Here is a 22,910-nt window from a genome sequence, read left to right as displayed (position 1 = left end):
GCTTTATTCAATATGACTGTGTATTATCACTGTAAACTTTATTAAGAAAATGTTAGATTCTAGTCTAGCTTGAAGAAGTTTTCTCTAACTGTACAATAATTCCCTTGAGGTATGAAAGCCAGCAGTATTTCAGTGAAACTTCATATAAAGCCAACTTTGGATATATTTGTAAATTATGAGGCAGATTGTTCATTTAGGAAAAAAAAAAAAAGAAAAAATCCCTCTATAGTAAAATTAATCTGAGTTTAAGATGGTGAATGGCAGTATGGTAAAAAGTTGCTTGTGCAACACAAATGTTTGCACCAGTGTAACACTGACTGAAGTAAACCTGACCATCACAAGCAAAGCGGCCTCAACCATATCTGCAGTAAGATGCCCCCCCCCATTTCAGCACAAAATCACAGCGACATGGCTTTTACTAGTCATTAACAGTCAAGTTTATGTGTGTGCTTGACTTTGAAACTTTATATGCACACCAATTTTTGCTCAAAGATCTTCCTCAAAAGTGAACAAGTACCTGCAAAGCCATAAAATAGTTCAACAAACAACATACAATTCAGCAGAGATCACTAGGCAAGGGAGGGATTTTGGCTGACGAAGTAAGTTTAGCAGTGTTTGGTTTAGAGAATGTTTACTTTGGGAGATACACAAAAAACTAGCGTCAAAGTTCAGATTTAAACCCTGCCATTCCCCTTACTTGAGCTATTCAACACATCCTTTCTGTACAGTGGCTTAAAGGTAAGCTTCATTTACATCTTCTGTTATTTTAGGTAGATTTGACCAAAGACATATATATTGTAGAGTGGGGGAATGTTTTGCCTGTGTTAAGTGCTGCTAAGCAATAACTGAATGTTGGTGAAGATGAGAATGTAAAGTTGGGAACTACAGACAGCAAATTCTTCTATGCCAAAAGCAGAAAACATTTATCAATGGTTACTGGACAGAGTATCTCAGCCCTAAGGGACTGACTTCTGGGGGCGGGGAAAAAAAGTAAGGAATTTATGAAGAAAGAGTGAGAAAAAGACTGACTTGAGTCGTTCAGTCACAGTGTAAAAAGCATTTTAAAAGCACCTTCTGTGGATCCTTCCTTGTTGCAAAATAACTCATTTTTGTATGGGATAATCACCTTAAATGCTTTTAGAATTTCAGACTAATCAGTTCAGGGGGAGAGTTTCAAAATTAAACTATTAGTTCAGTTACTTCAGTCCTGCTACAACATGTTTGAAAATATTTTCCTTCCAGCAATGGTTTTATTCACAGATGTACAGGTATGTATACCTATATATTTTACTTCTACAGAACAGAATTTTGGACTATTTGCTAATTTAAAAAACATTCTAATCAACACTGTAGTAAGATTTTTGTTTTAACAGTGCAGTCCCACTAATGGTATTTAGTGCAAATGCACATCTTTCTCCAGGTTTGTTGCTAAATCCCTACATCTCCTTTATTCCATCAAATTTCAGCTTTGCTCTTCCAAAAATACTCCCATAAAACTCCCATTTTTTGTTGTAGCTACAGAATGTCTGTTTTTCAAATTCTTCAGTACATCTCAGCCTTCTGGTATGCTCCTTTAGTGGATCCTAGTCCCTCCTCCTACCCAGCTCAAATCTTCACGTCGTATTTTTAGAACACACTAGTAACACAGTACACATTTTAAGTGTGACAGGTTTATAAATAAAGAATCCCACATGTTTTAGATAATGATTTTGTTACTGCTGAAATATGCCAATAATGACTACTTCCATGGGAGGAGGTCTTTGGCAGGCTGGAGGCATTATGTAAGCAAAACCAATTACCAGTAAAACAGATTTAGACATCTAATTAAGCTCTGTTCCACTAAAAAAAAAAATGCTGTCGAATAAGGTTAACTATAGACCTTCTGCTGTGACAGAATTCAGCATGGACCTAAAATTAGGGAATAGATAACCAAAATTCAATTAACCTACGCTCTCTCAACTGTGTTGCCTTTCAGGTTTTGACTGGTCAGAATGAAGTTCCTATTTCATTTGCTTGCCCTTGCTCTCACCATAACCTCCACATTTTGTGGAGTCAAGGACTTCACTGAGCATTTTGAAAGCCTTAAAGATGCACAGCCACATGAAAATGGGACCTATGATATGCCAAACTTACCACCGGAGTTCCACAGAGAAAACACTATCACTAATGACTTGATTCCTGAAGAGGAGGAAGAAGAGGACTATCTAGATCTCGACAAGATACTGGGTGAAGATGACTACAGTGACATTATTGATGCTGGCCCATACATGGTTTCTGAAATTCAGCAAGGAAATATTCTTGAACTATTCCAAGGCAAAACCAGAATCCAGCGCCTCAATATCCTCAATGCAAACTTTGGCTTCGACCTTTACCGCAGCGTGGCAGACAAAGCCAACTCTTCAGAGAATATTCTCATGGCTCCTGTTGGCATTTCCACTGCAATGGCTATGATTTCTCTGGGTCTGAAGGATCAAACTCAACAGGAAGTATTATCTGTTCTTGGCTTTCAAGACTTCATTAACGCCAGCACCAAATATGAGCTCATGACTGTTCATAATCTCTTCCGCAAACTCACTCATCGGTTATTCAGGCGCAATTTTGGTTATACCCTGAGGTCTGTCAATGATCTTTACATTCAGAAGGACTTTTCTATTCTGAATGATTTCAGAAACAACATGAAAACATACTACTTTGCTGATGCCCAACCAGCTGATTTTTCAGATCCCACTTTCATAACTAAAACCAACGAACGCATCTTGAAGCTGACCAAAGGATTAATAAAGGAAGCTCTTGTGAATGTAAACCCTACAACGCTGATGATGATTCTCAACTGTCTTTACTTTAAAGGTATGAATCTATTATTTCAGTCTCGGCAATGGATTTTCTGTTTGTAATTCACTGCATACTTGATTAGAAAACCCAGACAGAACTTAAATCTAGTCTACAGTTCAAAAAAGCCTATCGACTCCTTCAGTAAGAAGAATCTATATTATTAGCCCATTATTGCATGTTTCTGTAGCACACTGATGTTCCAGTCGTGCTCTGAAGTTAGTGGGTATTGTACAAATACAGCAAATGCTTACTACATCCAAAATCTTATAGTCTAAAAGTGAGACTAAAAAACAACGTATGAATGCAGAATAGCCTCAGAAAGCACAAGCTTTGTAGGAGTCTCAGATGGTGACGTATTAAGGGATGTGCAAGTTATTAGTTACATTCAGTCCTGCCTCAAGTTACTGGCCTCACTGAAACGGTACAGGTTAATTTCAATTAAAACACTTAACATTTCTGAAGTATTCAGGATTCATAGGAATGACTATAAAGAATTTCAGCTTAAAGTAGGTATTTCTCTACATCATCAGAGCATGAGCCTTATCAATAAGTCTATACAGGGGACTAAAGAGAATAACCAAACCAGTATTCTTCTACAACTAAAACCAAACACATTCACTACATGGAATGATTCGGTTCATCCTGCATGAACTGTCTGCTGATATGGGCTCCTACAGGTATCACTATAGGCTGAACAGTTAAAGAGGCTTGAAGTAAAGACTACGATATATTCTTATTATGAATCCTTATTCCATTTCTTTACATTTAATTAAACTAAGCGTTTGTGGTGAGAATTTCAACATTAGTTATCTGCCTCAGATTGCAAGTTTGTTAATTTTTCTACAAACTTTAAAAATAGTATTAAACGAGCAAAAGGTGTGAGCTGCCAATGAAAGATGAACAGAGGGAAAAAAGGAAAACTGTTACTGACTGTTTAAGATGAAAATCAGATGAAGGTGACTTCAAACGCTTGTAAGGAAAACAGATTATCACAAGAGGATAATAATGTTTTTGGAAGTACAACTTACTCCTTTCCATAACTTATAAAGGAGTTTCTTTTTCCCAATTACATCCCTGCTTCCAGAAAATAAATGCTCAAGGGCTCTCTTACACCTGCCTTCTCAGCATTTGATTATATCAACTTATGGGAACACTATTCCTTTAAGTTTATGAAATGTACCTTTTCCCACTCTCTTGCAAGGCGTTACTTCCTTGAATAATGCCACTTGTCTCTAAAAGATCTGAAGCAGTCACTAGCGTAAAATCCAAATAATCCCCTATTCTGAAGTACCATCCAAAAGGGACTTTGTATCCTTAAGTATATCTCTGATGATCATATCATATTAAATACATGGCTTTATTGTCCATTAGACCATCCTAAGAAAAGGATTATGCAAAGTGAAACAGATACATAATTTTTTCACAATTTGGTCAAATTTAAGTACCTTTTTATTTTACTCTGAAGTTAGAAAATACTTGTGCTAGCTCAAAATAACAAAAACACCACTAAAAATTAAACAGTTTTAGTACTGGAACTCTTGTCATCAAGACCAAAAAGACTTTTGGCTTTTTCTTCTCTCCATGGAGTCCTGTTAGTCCAAACTGCCTCGGGGTTGTCTGCTGAAGGCTGTAATTTCTAACCCTCAGAACCAAAAAGATCAATTCTATACTTCTGTCTCCCACTCTTTCGTCTTACAGCGATAATCTCATGGTAATGCCATTTCGAGTGGAACTGAACTTTTTAAAAGCAAGTTCTGCTCCTGGTTTCCTACCTTCCCCACCAATCCTTCCAGACATGCTAATTTTTGTTCACATCTTTCCATTTACAATATTTACAGTCTGTACCACTGCAGACAAGTTCTGTTAACCACTCAGAGCTAAGAAGCCTATGACTATTCTCAGGTACACAGAAATGCTCAGTACAAATGATACTGAGTAATGGGATACTCGCCAAACACCACAGACTCAAGCTCCTTTTATATTAACTACCATCAAGAAACTACTGGAAACTATTCATGTTGGTAAGAAGGAAGTTCTATCTCGTACAGGTGTCCAGTTTACCTCCAACTGAGATATACCCTCCATTCTGCAGAGGTCTGAACTATGAGCTTTCTATCAAGTAGGAGCTGGTTATTTTAGCTAGGGTAGATCATGGCAGCTTTTGATAACTGACAAATTTTGACAGATCCAAAATTGCTTCTACGAGATTCTAGTCACAAATGCAAGAGACAAGTTAGTTGAGGTAACTTCTGCCACCACAGATGGGTCTCAAAGACATCTTGGTAGGAAGATTCAAAACAGGAAGCCACAAAAGTCAAAGTGCCAGATGGTTTCAGCTGACCCCAGAAGACCACACGCCTCCTGCTGGAGAACAGTATTTTACCCCAAGAGAAACACATCTGCAAACGTGAATTCAAGAAAAAAGTTCCTCAGCTCCTCGCTTTTATTAGGAGGAGCTAGTAAATGTCTCCCATTCCTCAGGCGATGACAGCGCTGCTGAAGCTCCCCTGACCCACAGCAGCTTCCTGTCTTTAGCTAGCTAGTCCTATGCCTGGGAATTCTGCTCCTTGAAGAACTGCCAAATGTTGGGTTTTCCTGAGAAGTGAAACAATTTATTTGAGAATAGCATAATTCATTTTATATGCCATTCCCTTCAGAATATTAACCACAGTCTGATCACTTCTCAAACTGTTCTGTATCAGCCCAATATATGAAGAAACTATTAAATTTAATGCTTTTTTTGTTACTTCACAGTCAATTTGGCAAAGTCAGATTAAGGATCTCAGAATCACTTGTAACCTTTTAAAAAAAGGTTACCAATTAAGGTTAAATTTGTAGTCTTTCTACACAGTTACAGCCACAGTCCCCAGGTACTTGCTTGCCAACAGTGACCTAAAATCCGGAGTTTTAACAGGAAATACCAGTAACCCTATTTCCACTATAAAAGTCTAGCTTTAAAATTCTGCCCATTAAGAAAAAAAAAAAGAGCTTTTTCCAGAGCCTCAGTTCTGAAAAGAGATCAACAGTCATGACACTTTAGAAAAGCACCTTTTACACAGTTGATAAATACCTGGGGTACCCAAAGAATCTTCACATATAAAGATTCAAACCCTGATGGCAAAGCTTTCTGGGCTGCAAAATACATTGAATTGTATTCTCTGGGCATAAATCTGTCAGATGACAGGCTCGTGGGTGTGTGCTGAAATCACATCAAACTGGGTCATAGCATTAAGCACTCAACACCCAAACTCTTCAGGATGTCTTAACATAGAAAGTTAACTGGCTTGAAAGGACTAAGTCAAGGTAATACCTTCAGCATAATACCTTTTCTGCAAAATGAAAACAGCCATTACTTACCTTGACATTTCTGATGCTTGAAACAGCCTGGTTTCAAGTATCAGATCTCTCAGAAAACACAGCTGTGTCAGTTGTTTTGCTAGGTGCAAACTCTATCAAATACTCTGCACCTGTTTGAACTTTGTAATTCCCAGGTTCCTTGTAGAAAAAAAATTGTACACTCCAAGCCCTTTCAAATCTCCAGCTTGTGTTTACCTGCTTTTGTAATTCAGAACATTCAAATCAGACAAATGTTAAGTTAGAAATAAAGCCAGAAATTTTAAAGTCACTTTAAAACTTGTCTTCTTATTCAGGCTTAATTGAAATCAACAATCTCCTACAGTTATTCCCAATTCATATGAATTAATGTAAACTGTTATTCTGGGAATATTTTATTAAACAAGGATCTTGGGGGTGTTTTTTTTATCTGACTTCTCTACTGCGTTAACAGGAACTTGGGAGAATAAGTTTCCAGTGGAAATGACAATGAAGAAAAGTTTCCGACTCAATGAGAAGCAAACAGTAAAGGTTCCTATGATGCAGACTAAAGGGAACTTCCTCGCTGCTGCAGACCCTGAGCTAGATTGTGGTGTGATCCAGCTCCCGTTCGTGGGGAACATCAGTATGCTGATTGTACTTCCACACAAACTCTCCGGCATGAAAGCCCTAGAGAAGCAGATAACACCTCATGTGGTGGAAAAATGGCAGAAGAGCATGACAAACAGGTATCTGCTGAAAAGTACATCATGTTAAAGTCTTAATGTGTTTTCTTGATGAGATTGGCAAAGGTGAGTGAAGAGCACAGAAGATAACATATGATATTTTGATTAAAAACATTAAACCTAAAAAAACCCCCCTAAAAAACCTGATTTATTGAATCAAAAATCAGGACCAGTGATCTCTCAAAATTTAAATGCCGTCAAGAAACGAAGGATGATTGAGGGGGAAAATTCTAAGGGAGTTCCAAAATTATTTCTATTAAGTATTTAATGCAGATTTAAAGAAAAAGTTCTTACTGACAAAGTTTACAATGAGGACGAAAACCAGGAGTGTGATAATAACAGGTTATTTCTGCAGAATAATCTCGATCATATGGAAAGCAGCCTATGTTCATTTCAGCATTATGCATTTCAATATATATGTTGTGTAAAGGCGCACATTCAGTAATCAACAATGGACACCAAAACTATGGGAGAGAAAAAAATTATACAGCTTCTCTTGTGCAAGATGACAGACTAGGTGGTATCTCTCTTCAGACTTGACTAAAAGAACTGATTTGATGTGCTAGCAGGAACCCAGTACGTGACAAATCTCCAATTTAGTACTCCAGAAAATCTGACAGTTGAACATCTATTACGAGCATATCCAACCATGTACTGAACTGTTCAAAGCCATATCTCATACACATAAATGTAAATCATTATCAGTGAAATATTAAATTGACAAACTAAGTTTTGGGAGGTGAATTAATTTTTTAAAACACCGCTTAAAAGTAATGATGCCCAAGTTTTGAAAGTAAAAGTACAGTAAACAGTCCTGTACATTTCTATGTCCTGCTGGCTAAAAACAGCAAAAAACCCAAATCACAACAGAAAGGTAAAGCAAAGGAGTCATGTAAATATGTATTTTCTTAACGATTTTTTTCATTTGTGTTTTTATTTTTACTAGAACAAGAGAAGTGGTTCTGCCTAAATTTAAGCTGGAGAAGAGTTATAACTTGATTGATTATCTGAGATCCATGGGAATAGAAGAACTGTTCAATGAAAACGGCGATTACTCTGGTATATCAGATGAGAAAGTCACCATCGACAGGGTATTTACTCCTCTTTTCACTCCCTTTCTGATTAAACTGAATCACCTCAAAACATGGCAACACAGTAAAAATAATTCACAGTAAGCTAAAATAGTATTTTTTCTCACCTTTCCTGGGGGACATAGGAAGGATGTGGGTTTCTCTGCATGTCCTTGTCTATTCATATAATGAGGAACATGTTAAATCAGACGTCAAAGGCACTAAAAGCATCACGGTCAGTCAGGAACAGGTTTATTCACAAGCCAAAACCAAAGGATTGCTGCTGCACAGGAGTTACCAGCAAGAGTGTCACAAGGGAGCCACGGAGGTGGCGGGGGGAAGGCTGTGAGCACATCGCTTGAATATACATAGGAGATCCTCAAATTCTTTTTTGTTTTCTTTTTTCTGTTTAAACAGTTCAATCATCAAGGCACAATAACTGTGAACGAGGAAGGCACTGAGGCTGGAGCAATAACCAACGTCGGGTTCATGCCTCTTTCTACTCAGATTCGCTTTATTGTCGACCGCCCCTTTTTGTTTCTGATCTATGAACATCGTACCAGCTGCCTTCTGTTCATGGGTAGAGTTGCCAACCCAGCCAAGTCTTAAAAGCAGAGAAGACCTCCAACACGCTGTTATACGTGGGCTGTATCATTACCAGTTAATATACCAGTATTGTAAAGGAAATTTTATTGTCATATTAGCTAATACAAAAGCCACTGGTATCAAAAGAAAATATATTATCTACAGGTAGTTTCACATGAATGGACTCATAGCAGTAGATAATTTCACTGCAATTTAAAATGGTTAGTGCCAGGTATCGATACAAGTGTATTAAGAAAAAATAAATCACAAAGTAACTTAGACTTTGTGTTCTACTTCAGTGTATAAAATATAATCAATAAAATATTTAGACTATCTGGATTCTTGAAGTTTAGCTCTAAATTTGTGCTAGGATGCCTATTTATAATAAATAGGAATAAGGAAATCCTGAATACCGGGCCAGTCTTAGAAGCCTAAGTCTGTCCTGGATATTTTACATAATCTAACTTGAAAAAAGAGTAGGTGTCTACATTCTTTCTTTTGCTTGCATCATTTAACATTCAGCAGACTTACACACCGTGAACCTCATGGACCAGTGTACCAAATAAGAGGAAATAAAAACATCTCGGAGGAATGAAATACTAATGGATCCACTACTTTTCCCCAACCTAACTTGTATGGTTTCAATACAGTTATGTCATCAGTGGTATTAGAACTAGGCCAGCCAGGCAAATTATATAAAGATCCTTAGAATACCTTTTATAGTGAAAGCAGCTAGCAAAATGCTCTTTTCACTGGCTCGATATCACCTAATCCCCTCTACAAAAAAGTGTGATTTATAGCAATGACAACATTTATTGAGAATTCAAATATACTCTCCATACTTGATTCAATGGACAGGACCTTTCAAGTCAAACTAAGACTGTAAAGCTCTCTGAATCATTCTGGTAACAACACGAATGCTGTACCAAAAGCCTGTTTCACATTTGAAAAAGTGAGAATTTACCTGCAGTCTGCAGCATATTACTACCTACCCGCTACAAGGAACAGTTGCATCTTACATTCAAGTTATTAAAGCCAATGAACACACTCACCTTTGCACACCTTCCTTTGCATCATACCTTTTAAAAAAAATGTGCCTCACAATCCAGTGGGGGTATTTTTATAATTATTTGCCATATCAAATATTGTAGCTATCTAAATATGTTCATATTATAAATTTGTCTTATGTTAGCAAAAATATGCAAATTAAACTATAAACCAACAGTTAAGTATTAGGAATTCTCTTAAAAATGTGTTTTCCAATATTTTTAACTTACTGATTTAATTTTGCTTTTATATAGTGCCATTTGTAATTTTGCATCTACTACAATTATTTGTCCCAATACACAAAGCTTTTTAACATGACAGCCAGTGAAATACTAGTATTAGATGATGAAGGATGATGAAGAGCTGATATCAATTAGGAAGCTCAGTTGTTTCTCTATTCCTGTCTCACATTGTGCTTACTTATAAGCCCACCATGTGGGGGACTATTTGCAGTATTCACAACAGAAATCATTAACATCCGTATACACATTTTACTGTTTTATCTATATTAAAAAAGAAAAGCATATTCAAAAGATTAAATATTCATGCCCCAGATTTAAATTAGTCTATTAATGATTAAATGAGTTGGAGCATCTGAAACATGGGGGTTTTGAGACCTAAGTAACAGGAATTATTCAAGAGAGAGAGTTCAAGCAGAAAAGCAAATCAGCTACTGCTCAAACCTTATGATCATCATATATTGTGCAAGAAAGTCAAATATTTGCTGCAACAACCATAATGTAACCATTAACTCTTGCTTCAGATTCTGGCACTATCTGACTCTATTTAAAGGTCACATTGGTTAAGAAAAATGCAGTTATCACCAGCTATTCAGAACAAATATATCATCAATAAAAATTTGCAACAGAAAAGTACTTTCATAACTTTTACATGAAGTCTCTAAGAAGCACTAATCTTTTCTCAATATGCAAGGAATGATCTTGCTCTCACTCAAATCAGTGTTGTCATTACTGACAGCTGAAAACTACTACCCACTAGAACATATCTCTCAACACACTACTAGCTAGTTCATGGAAAAACTGAGCACCTATTCAATAACGGCGATCCAAGACATTTATAAACACATTCTGTAAAGCTAGGATCTGGCCCTTGTGATTGCTGGTGAATTCAGGAAGCGCTTATGTTGGAAACTGGCAGAAAAGACAGGGGAAGGAAAGGAACAGTTCTTTGATCTTTAACCAGTGCTAATTTAAGCTCTTCTCTTTGAAAAGCTTCAGTAAGGAGGTCTGTGAGGGCACAGTATGAAATGAATGATTTTCTTCTGCTTGTTAATGGCTGTGCTGTATGAGCAAGTAACAAGCAGCATGCCTACTGCAAGTATGTAATATTTTTTCCCATTCTGTCCCACTAGCTGAGCAGGAAAAGTTCCACAGAAGAATTCAATTTCAGGAGGGGAGAAAGTAACATGATGGTTTTCTGCTCTGCAGTAAGTTTAAGTAATCTACAGATCTTTTAGACATTTTTTGTAGAAGCTACAGCAGTTAGGCAACTAGTCCTACTGACTTGGAAACCCATCTTAAATATATCAATTTTTCTGTTGGAGCTCTAGAATGGTTGCACACCAATTTTTGACTTAGTAGTTATACTTTGTTAAAAAAAAAAAAAATCTTTTTCCCCTTAAAAAGTTGTCATCTGAGACCGAAACCAGATATACATCAAAATAAATGAGTCTGGAACAGACATCAGTGTCCTTGCACATTTCCTAAAATGCTTTCAGCTTGACAGCCAATTCTTGTTTCAGAAGACAAGGGATACTTCCTCCCCCTCCTCCCTCCTTTCTCAATGATTCTTTTTTTCCTTTTAATAAGAAGAATTCACTGTGCTGCCAAACTAAGATTTATTTTTAACTTAGTTTTAACTTCTCCTCAGGCCACACATACGTGCTGTTTATTACACTGTATGCAAAACACTATTCAAAGGAATATCCCCTGGGGTATTATTTAGCTCATGAATCTCTTGAATTCATGACTAGCAACAATCTAACTCCCAATCACAAAAGATTCATTATTTTAAGAGATATGTCATCATTAAACAAATGTTCCCCCCCCCCTTAGAGCAAGAAATACTATTTTACAGTACAATTATATTTCTCTTGGATGCTTACTTCTGCACTACCTGTTAATCAAACTGTTTGATCATGAAATAGCATCAATATTTTGATATATGTGAGAAAAATTATTCTGTTTGCAACAACCCAACCATTGGATACTCACCACAGCAATAACAGGAATAAGCACACCCAGATTCCCTGCACTGCTGGAGGCCTGAAAAAGAAAAAGGAAGTTATCAAAACATCTACAAAAGCATTTCTAAAATAGCTGCTACAAGACGTATTTCAAGCATCAAACATTCCTACTGTCTATGCCATTTACAACTCCGTATCTTGCAAATAGATATGCATAAGGTGGCTGAGAGAGCACTCCAGACCAAAGGATTGGGAGACCCAGGAGTCTTCCAACAAAGCTTTTCAGGCACCTCATCACAGGCTGGGGTGCCCCTTTCAGCCCAGGGTCTCCTATATTTGGAAGTCAGATATTTTGCCCTGAGTTAAAGGAGGGGAAATATTCATTGATACTATTGATATCTCCCCTCTAAAGTCTTTCCCTACCTCCCATACTCTCCACCTTGGATTTGGGAGGGAGAGAACTCTGCAGTTTCCTCCTTATGAAGAGAGACCAGGTACAGTGACCACTGGTCCCACAGGGAGGAGACAAGGCAGACATGCTAAAAGGGTACAGCGTTGCATGAAGTGGAATAAACCAAAAGGAAGCAATTTAAAAAAAAAGAGAGAAGGGAGAGAGGCGAGACACAAATAGTCCTCAGATAAAACAATAATGATACAACCCAACTAATACACAGTTTTAGTTCTTTCCTGTAATGTCCAAGATAAAGCAAAACAAAAGATGGACCCTTGAATATTTTTGAAGGGGATAAAAGAACACCACTCAAATCACTCCAAGGGGTAAGAACAACTGGAAAAAGTCACTGTATTTGCACTGAGGATGAAGAATATGCAATGATTTCCATCCCTGGGCATACTTAGGGAACGTTTGTGTAACTATTGGCAATAGAAAAAAAAGAAAAAGATATTTTTCTTCCCTTCACTGAATCTACTTTTGCATGGTTGAAAGATCCGGTTTAAAACATAACAAATAAGCCACTGAAGCATTTTAATGGTTAGTGAGCAAATGTAGTGCATGAAAAGGTATGCTGAGAAGCAGAGGACATAGGCAAACTATCCGACAACTATCAAACAAAAACTTGCTTTTCTCTGGGAGCAGTGCATGTGCAGTGTTTTATCTACTTTAACTCTTTTTGAAAATTAAGTAACTCAGTGTTTAGAATACCTTTCATACCTTTTACTTTAAACTGAATAAAGAATGTTCTAAGAAAAACCGCTATCAGTATTTTCATAATAAAGAAACACTGCCTCCTAGCTCAAATCCATGTTAAATCAATCACATATTTTTCCGTTTGCAGGCAGCTTTAAGTCAGTGCAGTGATTTGTTTCCCATAGTGATTCCAAAACTGAAACAGTGGAAAAATATCCCTGAAAGGAGGAGGAGGGTGGAACCTAATTTAGATGTGTCATTTTAGAGCAATGTTTACAATCTGTTTTTCACCATTTCAGCTCACTTATCTGTGGTTAAAAGAACCTATGAAACCTGTGGAGAGAGATTTTCCACCACAGACTTCATGAAAAGCAGATTCTAGAGATGCCCTAGTTCCCTTTGAAAAGGGTTGCCATCCTTGATTAAATGCAGTCTACCTTCAAAGCAAACAGATTAATTTCAGAGGGATTCACCAAAAGACTTTACTCATCCCATAAAAGGATAAAGACAGAACTTAGTACTATTAAACTGTAGCATGCACAGGAGGGGGGGGGGGGGAAAAAAAAGAGGTGAAAAAGAAAAAAAAATTGTTCCACTTAGTACTAGGAAAATGTGCTTATTTCAAAAGGAAGTGTTACCTATCTGCCCTAAAATGCAGGGAACAGCTCCCAAACCGCATCTCCAAGAAAACCTTAACTTTCGACTATGAACACATTTGAATTATTAAAACATACAAGTGTATTTTTTTAATATAAAATCACTATCAAACATTGAGTTTTTAAAAGTTGTCCTAAGGGAGTGCTCAGAATGCCAAGAAGTTCCAGCATTTGAACACGAGGGAGGAACATAACCAGAGGAAGGCTCTGATTTTTGATGAGTAGGAAGCAACCACATTTTGCTTTTCAAATGATAATATAAATCTCAAGAGCAAAAGTCAAGGTTAACAGCTTGTTTATGAGTATATTTTAGAGCAAAGATGAGACGCAGGTATTGTGGGAAAGGCTGAGATTTCTGTTTGCTTCTTAAATAGAACAGGCACATCGAGTACTCTGGACATTTTATTGAAATGGGAAGAAAAGCTAGTATGAAGTGAGGTGAAAAATTCTTCACATAAGGAAAAAAGCAGAGAATTTTGAGCGAATAAATTAACTGCATATAAACTGCTCCTGCATATAAATTTAGCTAGCATTTAAAGACAGTCCTCTTCCAGACCTTCTCATAGACTTTTAAAGGCCAGTATGTATTAAATTTTACAAATCAAAACTAAAAACTGCATTTTAAAATACCTCTATTTAAAGCAAAACCACTCAGATTTACTCTTCTGCAAATTATTCCTACCATACAAAGCAATCTAAGAGACAAGTCTCTCCCATGCAAGCTTTTCTGAATAAACTTGCTCTCTAAATAAAGCACTCCTGAGAATCAGCAGAGATTTATATTAAACCTCTAATTTTCACTTCACTGTTTCCATTAAAAGCCTAGACAGATAGGCCTGTATCAACTTGGATCTTGGAAAAAAATCAAAATGCACCAACTCATAACAGCAATTCGGGATTAGTGAGAATAACATGAACTGGCTATGTCATGCTGGAGGTTGGACTAAGATGACTTCCTGAGGTCCTCTCCAACCTGAATTTTCCTATGATCCTATGACACCACTAGATTTAGAAGTAGAATTCTGTCACATCCAAAGACACTTCAAGATTTAGTAAGAGGAGTTCAGCGTCAACATTCCGGGTTTCTCTGCAGCTCTGCCTCTAACAGCAGAACACTCCAGACGGTTTACTTAGCCTCACACAAAACCAGACTCAGCTGAACAACAGGTATACCACTGTTCTATCTCAGATACACACAGATTCATTAGGGGTTTGAAAGGCATTCTAGATCTGCACTCATATTCCAAATCAGAAGACATTCTTGGGTTTAAAGAAGCGTGATATTTTCTGTGTGTGTCAGGGCATGGGTTTGGTTCAAAAGACACACAGAAGAATGTGTGTAGTAGTGCCACCTGTATAAATGCACAGCTGCATACAATTAAAAGCCAGTGAATATCTGACCTTCAGTGCTGGTCCTTTTTCACTTGCTCTCTCACTGGCTCTCTTTCCTTCTAGCCCAAGCTGAACAAACAGCTCCAGCAGGTTCATCAGTAGTTCATCCACAAGGTGTTCTCCTTGAATGTTAGCAGCAATATTAGCCAAGGCATTAATGACTGCTAACGAACAGTGTCTGTGAAGAAAGGACAGTAATGAACAAGCAGTTCCTCAAAGTTTTATATTTTCAGTGCTTTCTTCATAATGCTGATAGTAACTCTTCTAATAAGGCTACTGACATTTTTTCACTCATGAGTTTTTTTGGGGGGTGGGGTGTATTCTTTGTTTTTAAGAATAGTGGCACATCACTTATAATTGAAATGCAACCAGTATTGAAGTGAAAAATTATTTGTAAACTTTGCCTCTGGAGGACATTTCATTTTTGATACTGTCACACCCAAAAGGAAATTACTTTCTGGTAGCAAATATGCCTACAGACAAGAAGCAGCAAAGGGCTGTGCTTTTGGATTGGGAAGGCTCTTGAGCAGAATCAGAACTAGTATCACTTATTGTTAAAGCTGAGATTGCATTGGGTCAGACAGTGTCTTAAAACACTGACAGGAATACCCTTCTTGATTACTCACATATGACATTAAAAGATATCCAGCCTACCGCAACTACCAATGAGGTCAGTGATAATCTTTAATTATAACAGGAACTAAAATGCATACTTGCATACTAAGAATTAAATCGCTAAGGTTTGCATTTAATCCCTAAAAAGTACTGGGACCACATTTAAAAAAAACCCAAACCAGACACACACACACACAAAAAACCCAATGGAAGTTCCTTAGCTTTTCTAGGCTAAGAGATTAATTACTCTAGTTACAGGTAACGTAAGTCATCAATGTCAATTATCACTTACAAACATTAACTCCTTACAGAGGGAAAAAAAACATAGAAAAAAAAACATTTTTAGGAATCTCTACATTGTGAAGTGCTACTATTTTTAAACATATTACTTTTTACTATAAAAGAAAAAAGAACAGTACTATTTATAACCTCATTATAAAACTTATATTGGGAAAAAGTGAAAATAAAGGATATTGGATATAATATTCATACATTTAAGGCACACAGCTAAGTGTTACCTGTATCCATGATCCTTATAATCTTTTGTGGCAGAGTAAACAACTGAGCTTGCTTTAACACTGATTTGCTGAAACAGATTCCACACCTCCTGGTAAATATATTGCTGCAAAAAAACCCAAAAAACCAAACCACTAAGTAGAGCTTATTAGATACAATCTCTCTAAAGAACAACCCTGTATAACACGCGAAGTATTACGAAGTTCTTCAGACAGCTATCTAGTCATAGCCTGAGCAACGGTTTGAGCTTCCATAAAGCACACCGTGGAAGTGCATTCATTAGTGTTTTTAATTGCTCAAGTTGCACAAAATTTAATATTTAACTCCACCTTCCTGATGGAAAACTTTTTTCAGGCCTCTGAGTTCTGGCAATTAATTGCTCACTCAGAGGCACAAATTATATCTGGAAAAGGTAAGCCAGTTAGTCCTTGTATGACTGAAGAAGGCAATCTATACTTTTAAATGTATGGACCTACAAGATTTTGAAAGGTAATTACTGATACAAAAAAAGATAGTGTGTACATATTCAGGACATAGGTCAAATTCATAAACTTCTTAATAACTTTTGAAAACATTGAGTTTGGTGGGGTTTTTACTTTGTTATTTTCTATGGGGACTAATCTTCTTTACAGGGACATCATCTTACACATTATTAATTAGCTTTTGTTTTCTCATGTCCCAGAAACATGAGGATTGTACAGGCACATACCTGTGGTGAAAAAAAGGAAAGAAAAACCTTAAAAAACTTCTGCCAATGCAGTTTCTAAATATGTCTCCTTTTAACTAAAGGAAAGGGATCATGAACTGGCAACTCTCTTGGCCAGTTCTCTCCTTACATTTCCAGTGATGACCAAGCAGCCCAGCTGATCAATGATGAGTACATCAAGATGAGAAGGTGGCTGGCAAAACTTCTGCTGTAAGATCTGTAGGATGGGTTCCATCATTTTTGGGGTGTCCCTCAGTGCCACTGCAATGTGCCCTAGAGCACGAATTGTGTGGTCAGGAATCAAATGAGCTTCCCTGTTACAAAAACAAACAAAAAACCCCCAAACCATACATGTAACTGTTCAACAGTTATCAAGACCTCCAAGCATGCTTATATTTCACGTAAGAAAGAGTTCATATGCTAAATTTAAACATTACTAACAGCTTTAATATTGCCACTTTATATACCCATCTACTTCCAACATTAACATCAGAGATATACTTGCACAAGTTGGTTTTCAAAATAAAAAACCAAAAAAAACCCCTAAAAACACACTATGCAAGAAACCTACACTAATCCACGAACAAACTGTTCTAGAAACAACAGTGAAAAGAGGTAAAAGTGATCTGCAAAACATTAAAACATGACAGTCAGACCAGCTACGACAGGATATCCCCTTGGAGGTTTCTTGGTTGATGAGTCTCTTAAAAATAAGGCAAGTCAAACGCCACAAGTGACAAGCTGTGTCAAGACATAAAAGATAGCTGAAGCCTGAAGGATACAGCAGAGAGGGTATCACTCAATCTAGGACTCAAAATTGGCTAATACTCACCAAAGATTTGCTGGTTCAATCAGATAAAAATGAATCCATACCTCTCAGTATGAAAACAAGGGCTCAGCTCTGCAGAGATTTGCATGGGAAGATCTTGACCCCACATCCAAGCTCACTAATTTCTGAGACACTTAATTCTAAAATAATGCTGTCTGTACTTATATCTTAGAATAAGCTTCAGGTTCACTGAGTGAAAGAAAAAATTGGTTTGATGACTAACAACTTACTTATCACTCTCTTGAGAGATGTACAGACGGTTAGATAAACTGGCAAGAAAGGCCTCAACAATCACCGAATCTATAGTCAAGCCAGCTTTCAAGCACCTGGAATAACAATGAACAGAAAACTTGCTAGAACAGCTAGAGGGGAAAAAAAGGCATGAATGAAACATTTAACTTTTTACTACTGTAAATGCACACCCGATATAAGGGAAAAAAGTTTATACTGAAGTATAAGAACTGATTGCCTAGGAACGCTGCAGATGTATTTTAAAAACTGAGCTGAGTTTCTACTGCTGCTTTCTCCAGCAACAATAAAGATGGGGATATGCAATAAGGTAAATTCAGAATCCATCGCTTCCCTTGTCTCCAGTCACCAACTATCTGTCTTCCCTCCAGCTCTTTGTAGGTGTCTAGAAGGGAAGAATAATCATTACACTGCCCGCATTTGAGTACGTAACAATCCTTCTGTTACGGGAAGCTCACTCGACATGATAATCTAAGCAGAAAACAAAAACCCTGCTGAGTATCAAAATGGTGACTAGCATGAATTACATACGTGGGAAGCAAAAAAATTATTATTTTTTTAATTATCATTTTACAATTAGGACATAAACAGAAAGAGATGTCTGAAGAAAAATGAAGTCACAATCAAAAAAGGCAAAAAGCCTTTACAGCAGCACAGAGCAGCACCTTCTAAACGGTCACAGTACTTTTCCGCTAGGGAAACGGAATGTGTTCCAACATGGTGAAAGTCGCTCTCTTACCTGCAGATGTTGTCTATGGCAATGTCACGCAGCTGCTCATACATGGATGGTTGACTTTTCTTGCCAGGCATTACATTTAGAGTGGACTCTGAATGTTCATTGGTTACACTAATTTTGATGTCATTACCACCTACTAAGAACACAAGAGTATGAAAATCAACACCATTTGAAACAGCTTTTTTCCCCAAGATAAGAGCACACAGGCAGAGCAGTATCTGGTGAGTGCATAACAGCCTACTTTACAGCTCAGAGAGTTGAGCTGAAGAACTTTGGAAATAAATGCATGTGTTGTCAGTAGCTATGCAAGTTGTTACTGCATTTAACTATTCCTAAATTTAGACACCTTCAGTTCTCATTTTACCCATTCTGCTTTAGCATTACAATACTGCTTTTGCATTAGCAAGTGATTTACATTGAACATTTTCTTTTTTGGAAATCATAACTTGATATTATAATTTAAAAACAGCAACAAAAAACCTGCCAAATGCCATCAAGATGGTCATGGGGCTGGAGCATGGGAGCTGTATGGAGTCTGAGTAACACAGCCTCGTTCAGCCTGGAGGAGGCTTTGGACAGACCTAACAGCTGCCTTCCAAAGCATAAAGTAGGTTATCAAAAAGACAGAAGCAGGCTTCGTGGGAGAATGAGACATAACAGCCTTAACTTGAAACAAGGGAGGTTCCAACTGAATGTGTGATGGTTTTTCCCCCGCTATGAGGATAATTATGCATTGGCTCTGGTTGCAGAATCTCTGTCCTTGAAGGTTTCTGAAGGCCCATGTGGACAAAGCCCTAAGCAAACTGCTCTGTATTATGTGCAGGAGGTTGACACACATAATACAACCTTCAATACTGCAGTATCACGCTACAGTTGTTGGCGATCTCACTCAGGACAAAAGTGCTTGAGATAAGACTATCTTGGTTTCAGCAGAACAGGCACAGCAATACTGCTGCTAGGATAAAATGCAGTTCTATATATATTGCCTGCCCTCAGAAACACTTCTAACAGAATTTGATTTGCATTCCTCCTCTTCACCTCCAGAAAACAAACAAACAAACAAAACACAAACGCATCTCCATTTCCCACTACAGCTATATCACACAAAATATCCAAAAGCATCAAAAAGCTATACAAGTTGGAAATCCATTACTAGCATATCCTTCGCAATATGGCCTTTTTTCCTTTACCTGTGTGATACTGGCTATGATACTTGTAAAGTTTCACAAGCACTGGGGAAGGTATCACAAGAAAGTCTCTTAAGGATGGATTGACAGAATGAACCACCACCGGGAACCTCTCACACAAACGACCTAGACCCTAAAAGAGAAAAAAAAAAAAAAAAACCACATCAAAACTTTAGAATATAACAGCACAATTTTTATTTCAACTAAGCTTGCAACTTCAGCTCAATAAGAAAAAACACAAACCAAAACAAGCTATACATAGTTCTGAGATTCAATTTTTAGCAAAAGATTTAGACACTTCAAGCCTCTAATTCTTTTAGGTTATCCTGGAGTGCTGCATGCCAGTCAAGCCTTGCTGCTTTCTTCCTGGGTGATTTCACAGGAGTTACATGAAATGAACTCTCTAAAAATAAAGTTAATGGACAAGTTCCAACATTTAGAGAATCCTGATTATTTACTATGTGTTGGAAAACACCACATTTGTAGGACTATGAATAAATGCCCAATAAGACGACATAAATATTAGAATAACCAAGCCTTAGTCTTAAAACTCAGTGATGTGTCAATCCCAGTATTTTAACTGTTTATGTAATGGACTAAGAAGCTAAATATTTCAGAAATTAAATACTGGTTAAGAAAACCTCATTACTCTTTGAGAAGTAGCTGAGCTAAGAAAATTTTGAAAGCACTACTCTACTGCAGTTCTACCACACCAGACCTCTAAAATTCAAGTGCAGAACACAGTGATGGAAAGTAACACAAATAGCAGATAAAAAGCATTATTCTAGCAACCTGTAAAACTCCCCAAACTCTCACTCACTGATACAGTAATGTCAAATACTGGGAAGACAGACCTGCAAACAGCAAATTAAGAGTGGCAAGTGAGCAATGATGACTTTGCTTGAGGTTTTTGACTGCAGCTTCTCTGATAACTTGATACACAGGTTTTCTGCACCTTAAACGAAAAATCCAATAGAAAAACTTATGTTTATCAGATTCGTAATTAGGCCACACACAATGCAATGCTTACTGCAATTTCTAAAACAACAAAGAAAATATATCAGCTTCATTCTCCTCATACTACAATTCCTCAAAGAGATTTAGTCTGCTTCTGTAAAAAACAGTTTTGGAAACTTAGTATCTGTGCCAAATGCCTCTGTCAAACACTATGATTGAAAGAATTACAGTACTTAAAGTTGATTTTAAGTGTACTTCACAGTTGACAGAAATGAAGTATTGCAAGGTCCAAAGGAAAAAATCCTTCACATATTCATAATGTGTAAGAATTATACAAGAAATTAGATAGAGAAAAAGTGAGAGCTTCCCAATCCTGTTAGCAACCAAAACATTTTCTTCAAAAGATGACTGAGAAACATTTAAGATGCTAAGAACAATAATTAAAAACATAAAATAAACTATAAAATAAGCAGTTGCATGTAATACAGCAATTACACCGTCTCTTGTAGATAAGCCAATAGGATGTTTTCTGCTTGCATTTCTATGAAGAGATGTCTAACTACCTAGCCCACTAATCTGACAACTTTTTGATGGAAGTTTTTCTCTTGTATTCTAATAGCAGAGTATTATATTCAAATTTATTTTATATTTCTCTGAGCATCATCTACTCTCAGAGAACTTACAAGTATTTCTACAACTTTAAAAAAAAAAAAAGACAGACATTCCAAAGACTGAAGAGCATTTTCTACCTTGCTCATCTTTCACAGCCCACACCATGAGATCCACACAGGCAGCATTAGCCTGACAACGCAGTTTTAAAGGACTCAATTCATTGTGCAGTCGATCCACATCATGAAGGATTTTCTGAAGTTCTGATTGACTGCTGTTGAATTGCTCTAGCACAAAATCATGGATTTCCTTCACAAATGAGTTGGGAAGGTCTAAAGAAATAAAAGGAAATAGCATTATACTAGAAGGATGGGAGTCAGTATATCAGAATGACAACATATACAAAATTCATTGCTATGTCATAAATTAAATGATTTCATGAAGTTTATCTCCTACCTAAAGATACATTTCATAGCAAAGTTCACCCGTAAGCAGAGAATTGAAATGTCATCTATTAATCCTTTCAGTGGTGCTCAAAATATTTATTTTTCTATTTCCATAGCACCTTTTTTATATAGAAACATTTCATAATATAAATTTTGTAGCATACATGGAGTTCCCAGAAAATGCTAACCCCAATGCTCAAGCACTCAATATAATGCAGACAATAATTTGGATCTTAAACATAAAGAAGGAAAAATTTAAAAAACTACAAATACTATACCTTTCATATAGTATAATGTGTCTCTCAACATTTTAAACTGAGCAAGATAAAGGGGGTCACTGAATGTTTTATAATAGAGATCTGTATTAGCACCCGTCTGAAAGAGAAAAGAAGCAACCTGCTAGATTAAAAATTAAATCTTTTCCATTATATGGATAAATAAAACTTCTTATTCCAGTCACATAATTGCTTTTCCTCCACAATGTAAACAAGCATTTAAAACAGGCACCAGAAGTAACCTCATAGCATTCCCTCTATTTTTATCAAAAGTACAGCCCTTCAGTGCATTTCACGAGATGCAGTCACACTTTCAATCCGAAGAGCACATATATGTTCTCTCTAACAGTGATGTTAAAAAAAAAAAAAAAAAACAAGCAAAAGGAGGATTCAAACCTATCATTTTACCGAGATAGCAAAAAGAGAAACCAAACCTATCTCCACTTAGGCCTACGTTTCAAATATGGCAGTACTTGAGGAAAGGCTGGAGAGAACAGCAAAGTCATTTTCCCACACAACTGAACAGATACTCTTTTCAGCACAGCTTTACGCCCCCACGGAGATAAGGCTAACTCTGCAAATTGTGGTGAAGGCTGTTACAGAACTGCACCCAGGGAAGGGGAGAGCAAGGACTCACAGATCTAGAGAAATAAGTATGCCACCTCTGAAAGTAAAGCCCACAAACTGTAACAGTATTAAACTTGTACAAATGACACCCAGAAGAGCAGCAGTCATTTCCAAGCCAGAAAAAGAAAAGAACCAACACATTTTATCAACATGAAAAAAGACAAT

General features: G+C 36.9%; 2 protein-coding genes across 3 annotated transcripts in view; one reads left to right on the top strand and one right to left on the bottom strand.

Annotated features, from left to right (window-relative positions):
- PI4KA (phosphatidylinositol 4-kinase alpha) overlaps positions 1–22,910 on the bottom strand; it is a 62,272-nt gene that overhangs the window by 29,279 nt on the left and 10,083 nt on the right. The window contains exons 10-19 of one of the 2 annotated variants that reach the window (XM_074887552.1): positions 22,122–22,218; positions 21,538–21,729; positions 20,686–20,786; positions 19,835–19,964; positions 18,648–18,780; positions 17,890–17,985; positions 16,961–17,144; positions 16,127–16,230; positions 15,003–15,171; positions 11,827–11,877 (exon numbers count right to left, since the gene is read on the bottom strand). In XM_074887552.1, coding sequence (XP_074743653.1) covers positions 11,827–11,877; positions 15,003–15,171; positions 16,127–16,230; positions 16,961–17,144; positions 17,890–17,985; positions 18,648–18,780; positions 19,835–19,964; positions 20,686–20,786; positions 21,538–21,729; positions 22,122–22,218 — 1,257 coding nt within the window. The remainder of the gene's footprint in view (positions 1–11,826; positions 11,878–15,002; positions 15,172–16,126; positions 16,231–16,960; positions 17,145–17,889; positions 17,986–18,647; positions 18,781–19,834; positions 19,965–20,685; positions 20,787–21,537; positions 21,730–22,121; positions 22,219–22,910) is intronic. The other variant, XM_074887553.1, reaches the window with a different exon arrangement.
- On the top strand, positions 628–8,884 carry SERPIND1 (serpin family D member 1). The gene is made up of 5 exons (XM_074887554.1): positions 628–738; positions 1,976–2,847; positions 6,620–6,893; positions 7,837–7,981; positions 8,378–8,884. Exons 2-5 carry the CDS (start codon positions 1,992–1,994, stop codon positions 8,567–8,569), a joined length of 1,467 nt encoding a protein of 488 aa, XP_074743655.1. The 5' UTR covers positions 628–738; positions 1,976–1,991; the 3' UTR covers positions 8,570–8,884.

Source organism: Strix uralensis, chromosome 17, assembly GCF_047716275.1.
Source record: "Strix uralensis isolate ZFMK-TIS-50842 chromosome 17, bStrUra1, whole genome shotgun sequence".
NCBI classification, from domain to species: Eukaryota; Metazoa; Chordata; class Aves; order Strigiformes; family Strigidae; genus Strix; species Strix uralensis.
Note: the sequence above shows the minus strand (reverse complement) of the source record. Positions and strands in the feature narration are given on the sequence as shown.

What these genes read in the sequence shown, in the direction of transcription:
- SERPIND1 (XM_074887554.1), top strand. Translation starts at nt 1,992, where the DNA reads ATGAAGTTCCTATTTCATTTGCTTGCCCTTGCTCTCACCATAACCTCC. An exon ending in CAGAAGAGCATGACAAACAG is followed by an intron (nt 6,894 to 7,836) that starts GTATCTGCTGAA and finishes TATTTTTACTAG; the next exon opens with AACAAGAGAAGTGGTTCTGC. An exon ending in AGAAAGTCACCATCGACAGG is followed by an intron (nt 7,982 to 8,377) that starts GTATTTACTCCT and finishes CTGTTTAAACAG; the next exon opens with TTCAATCATCAAGGCACAAT.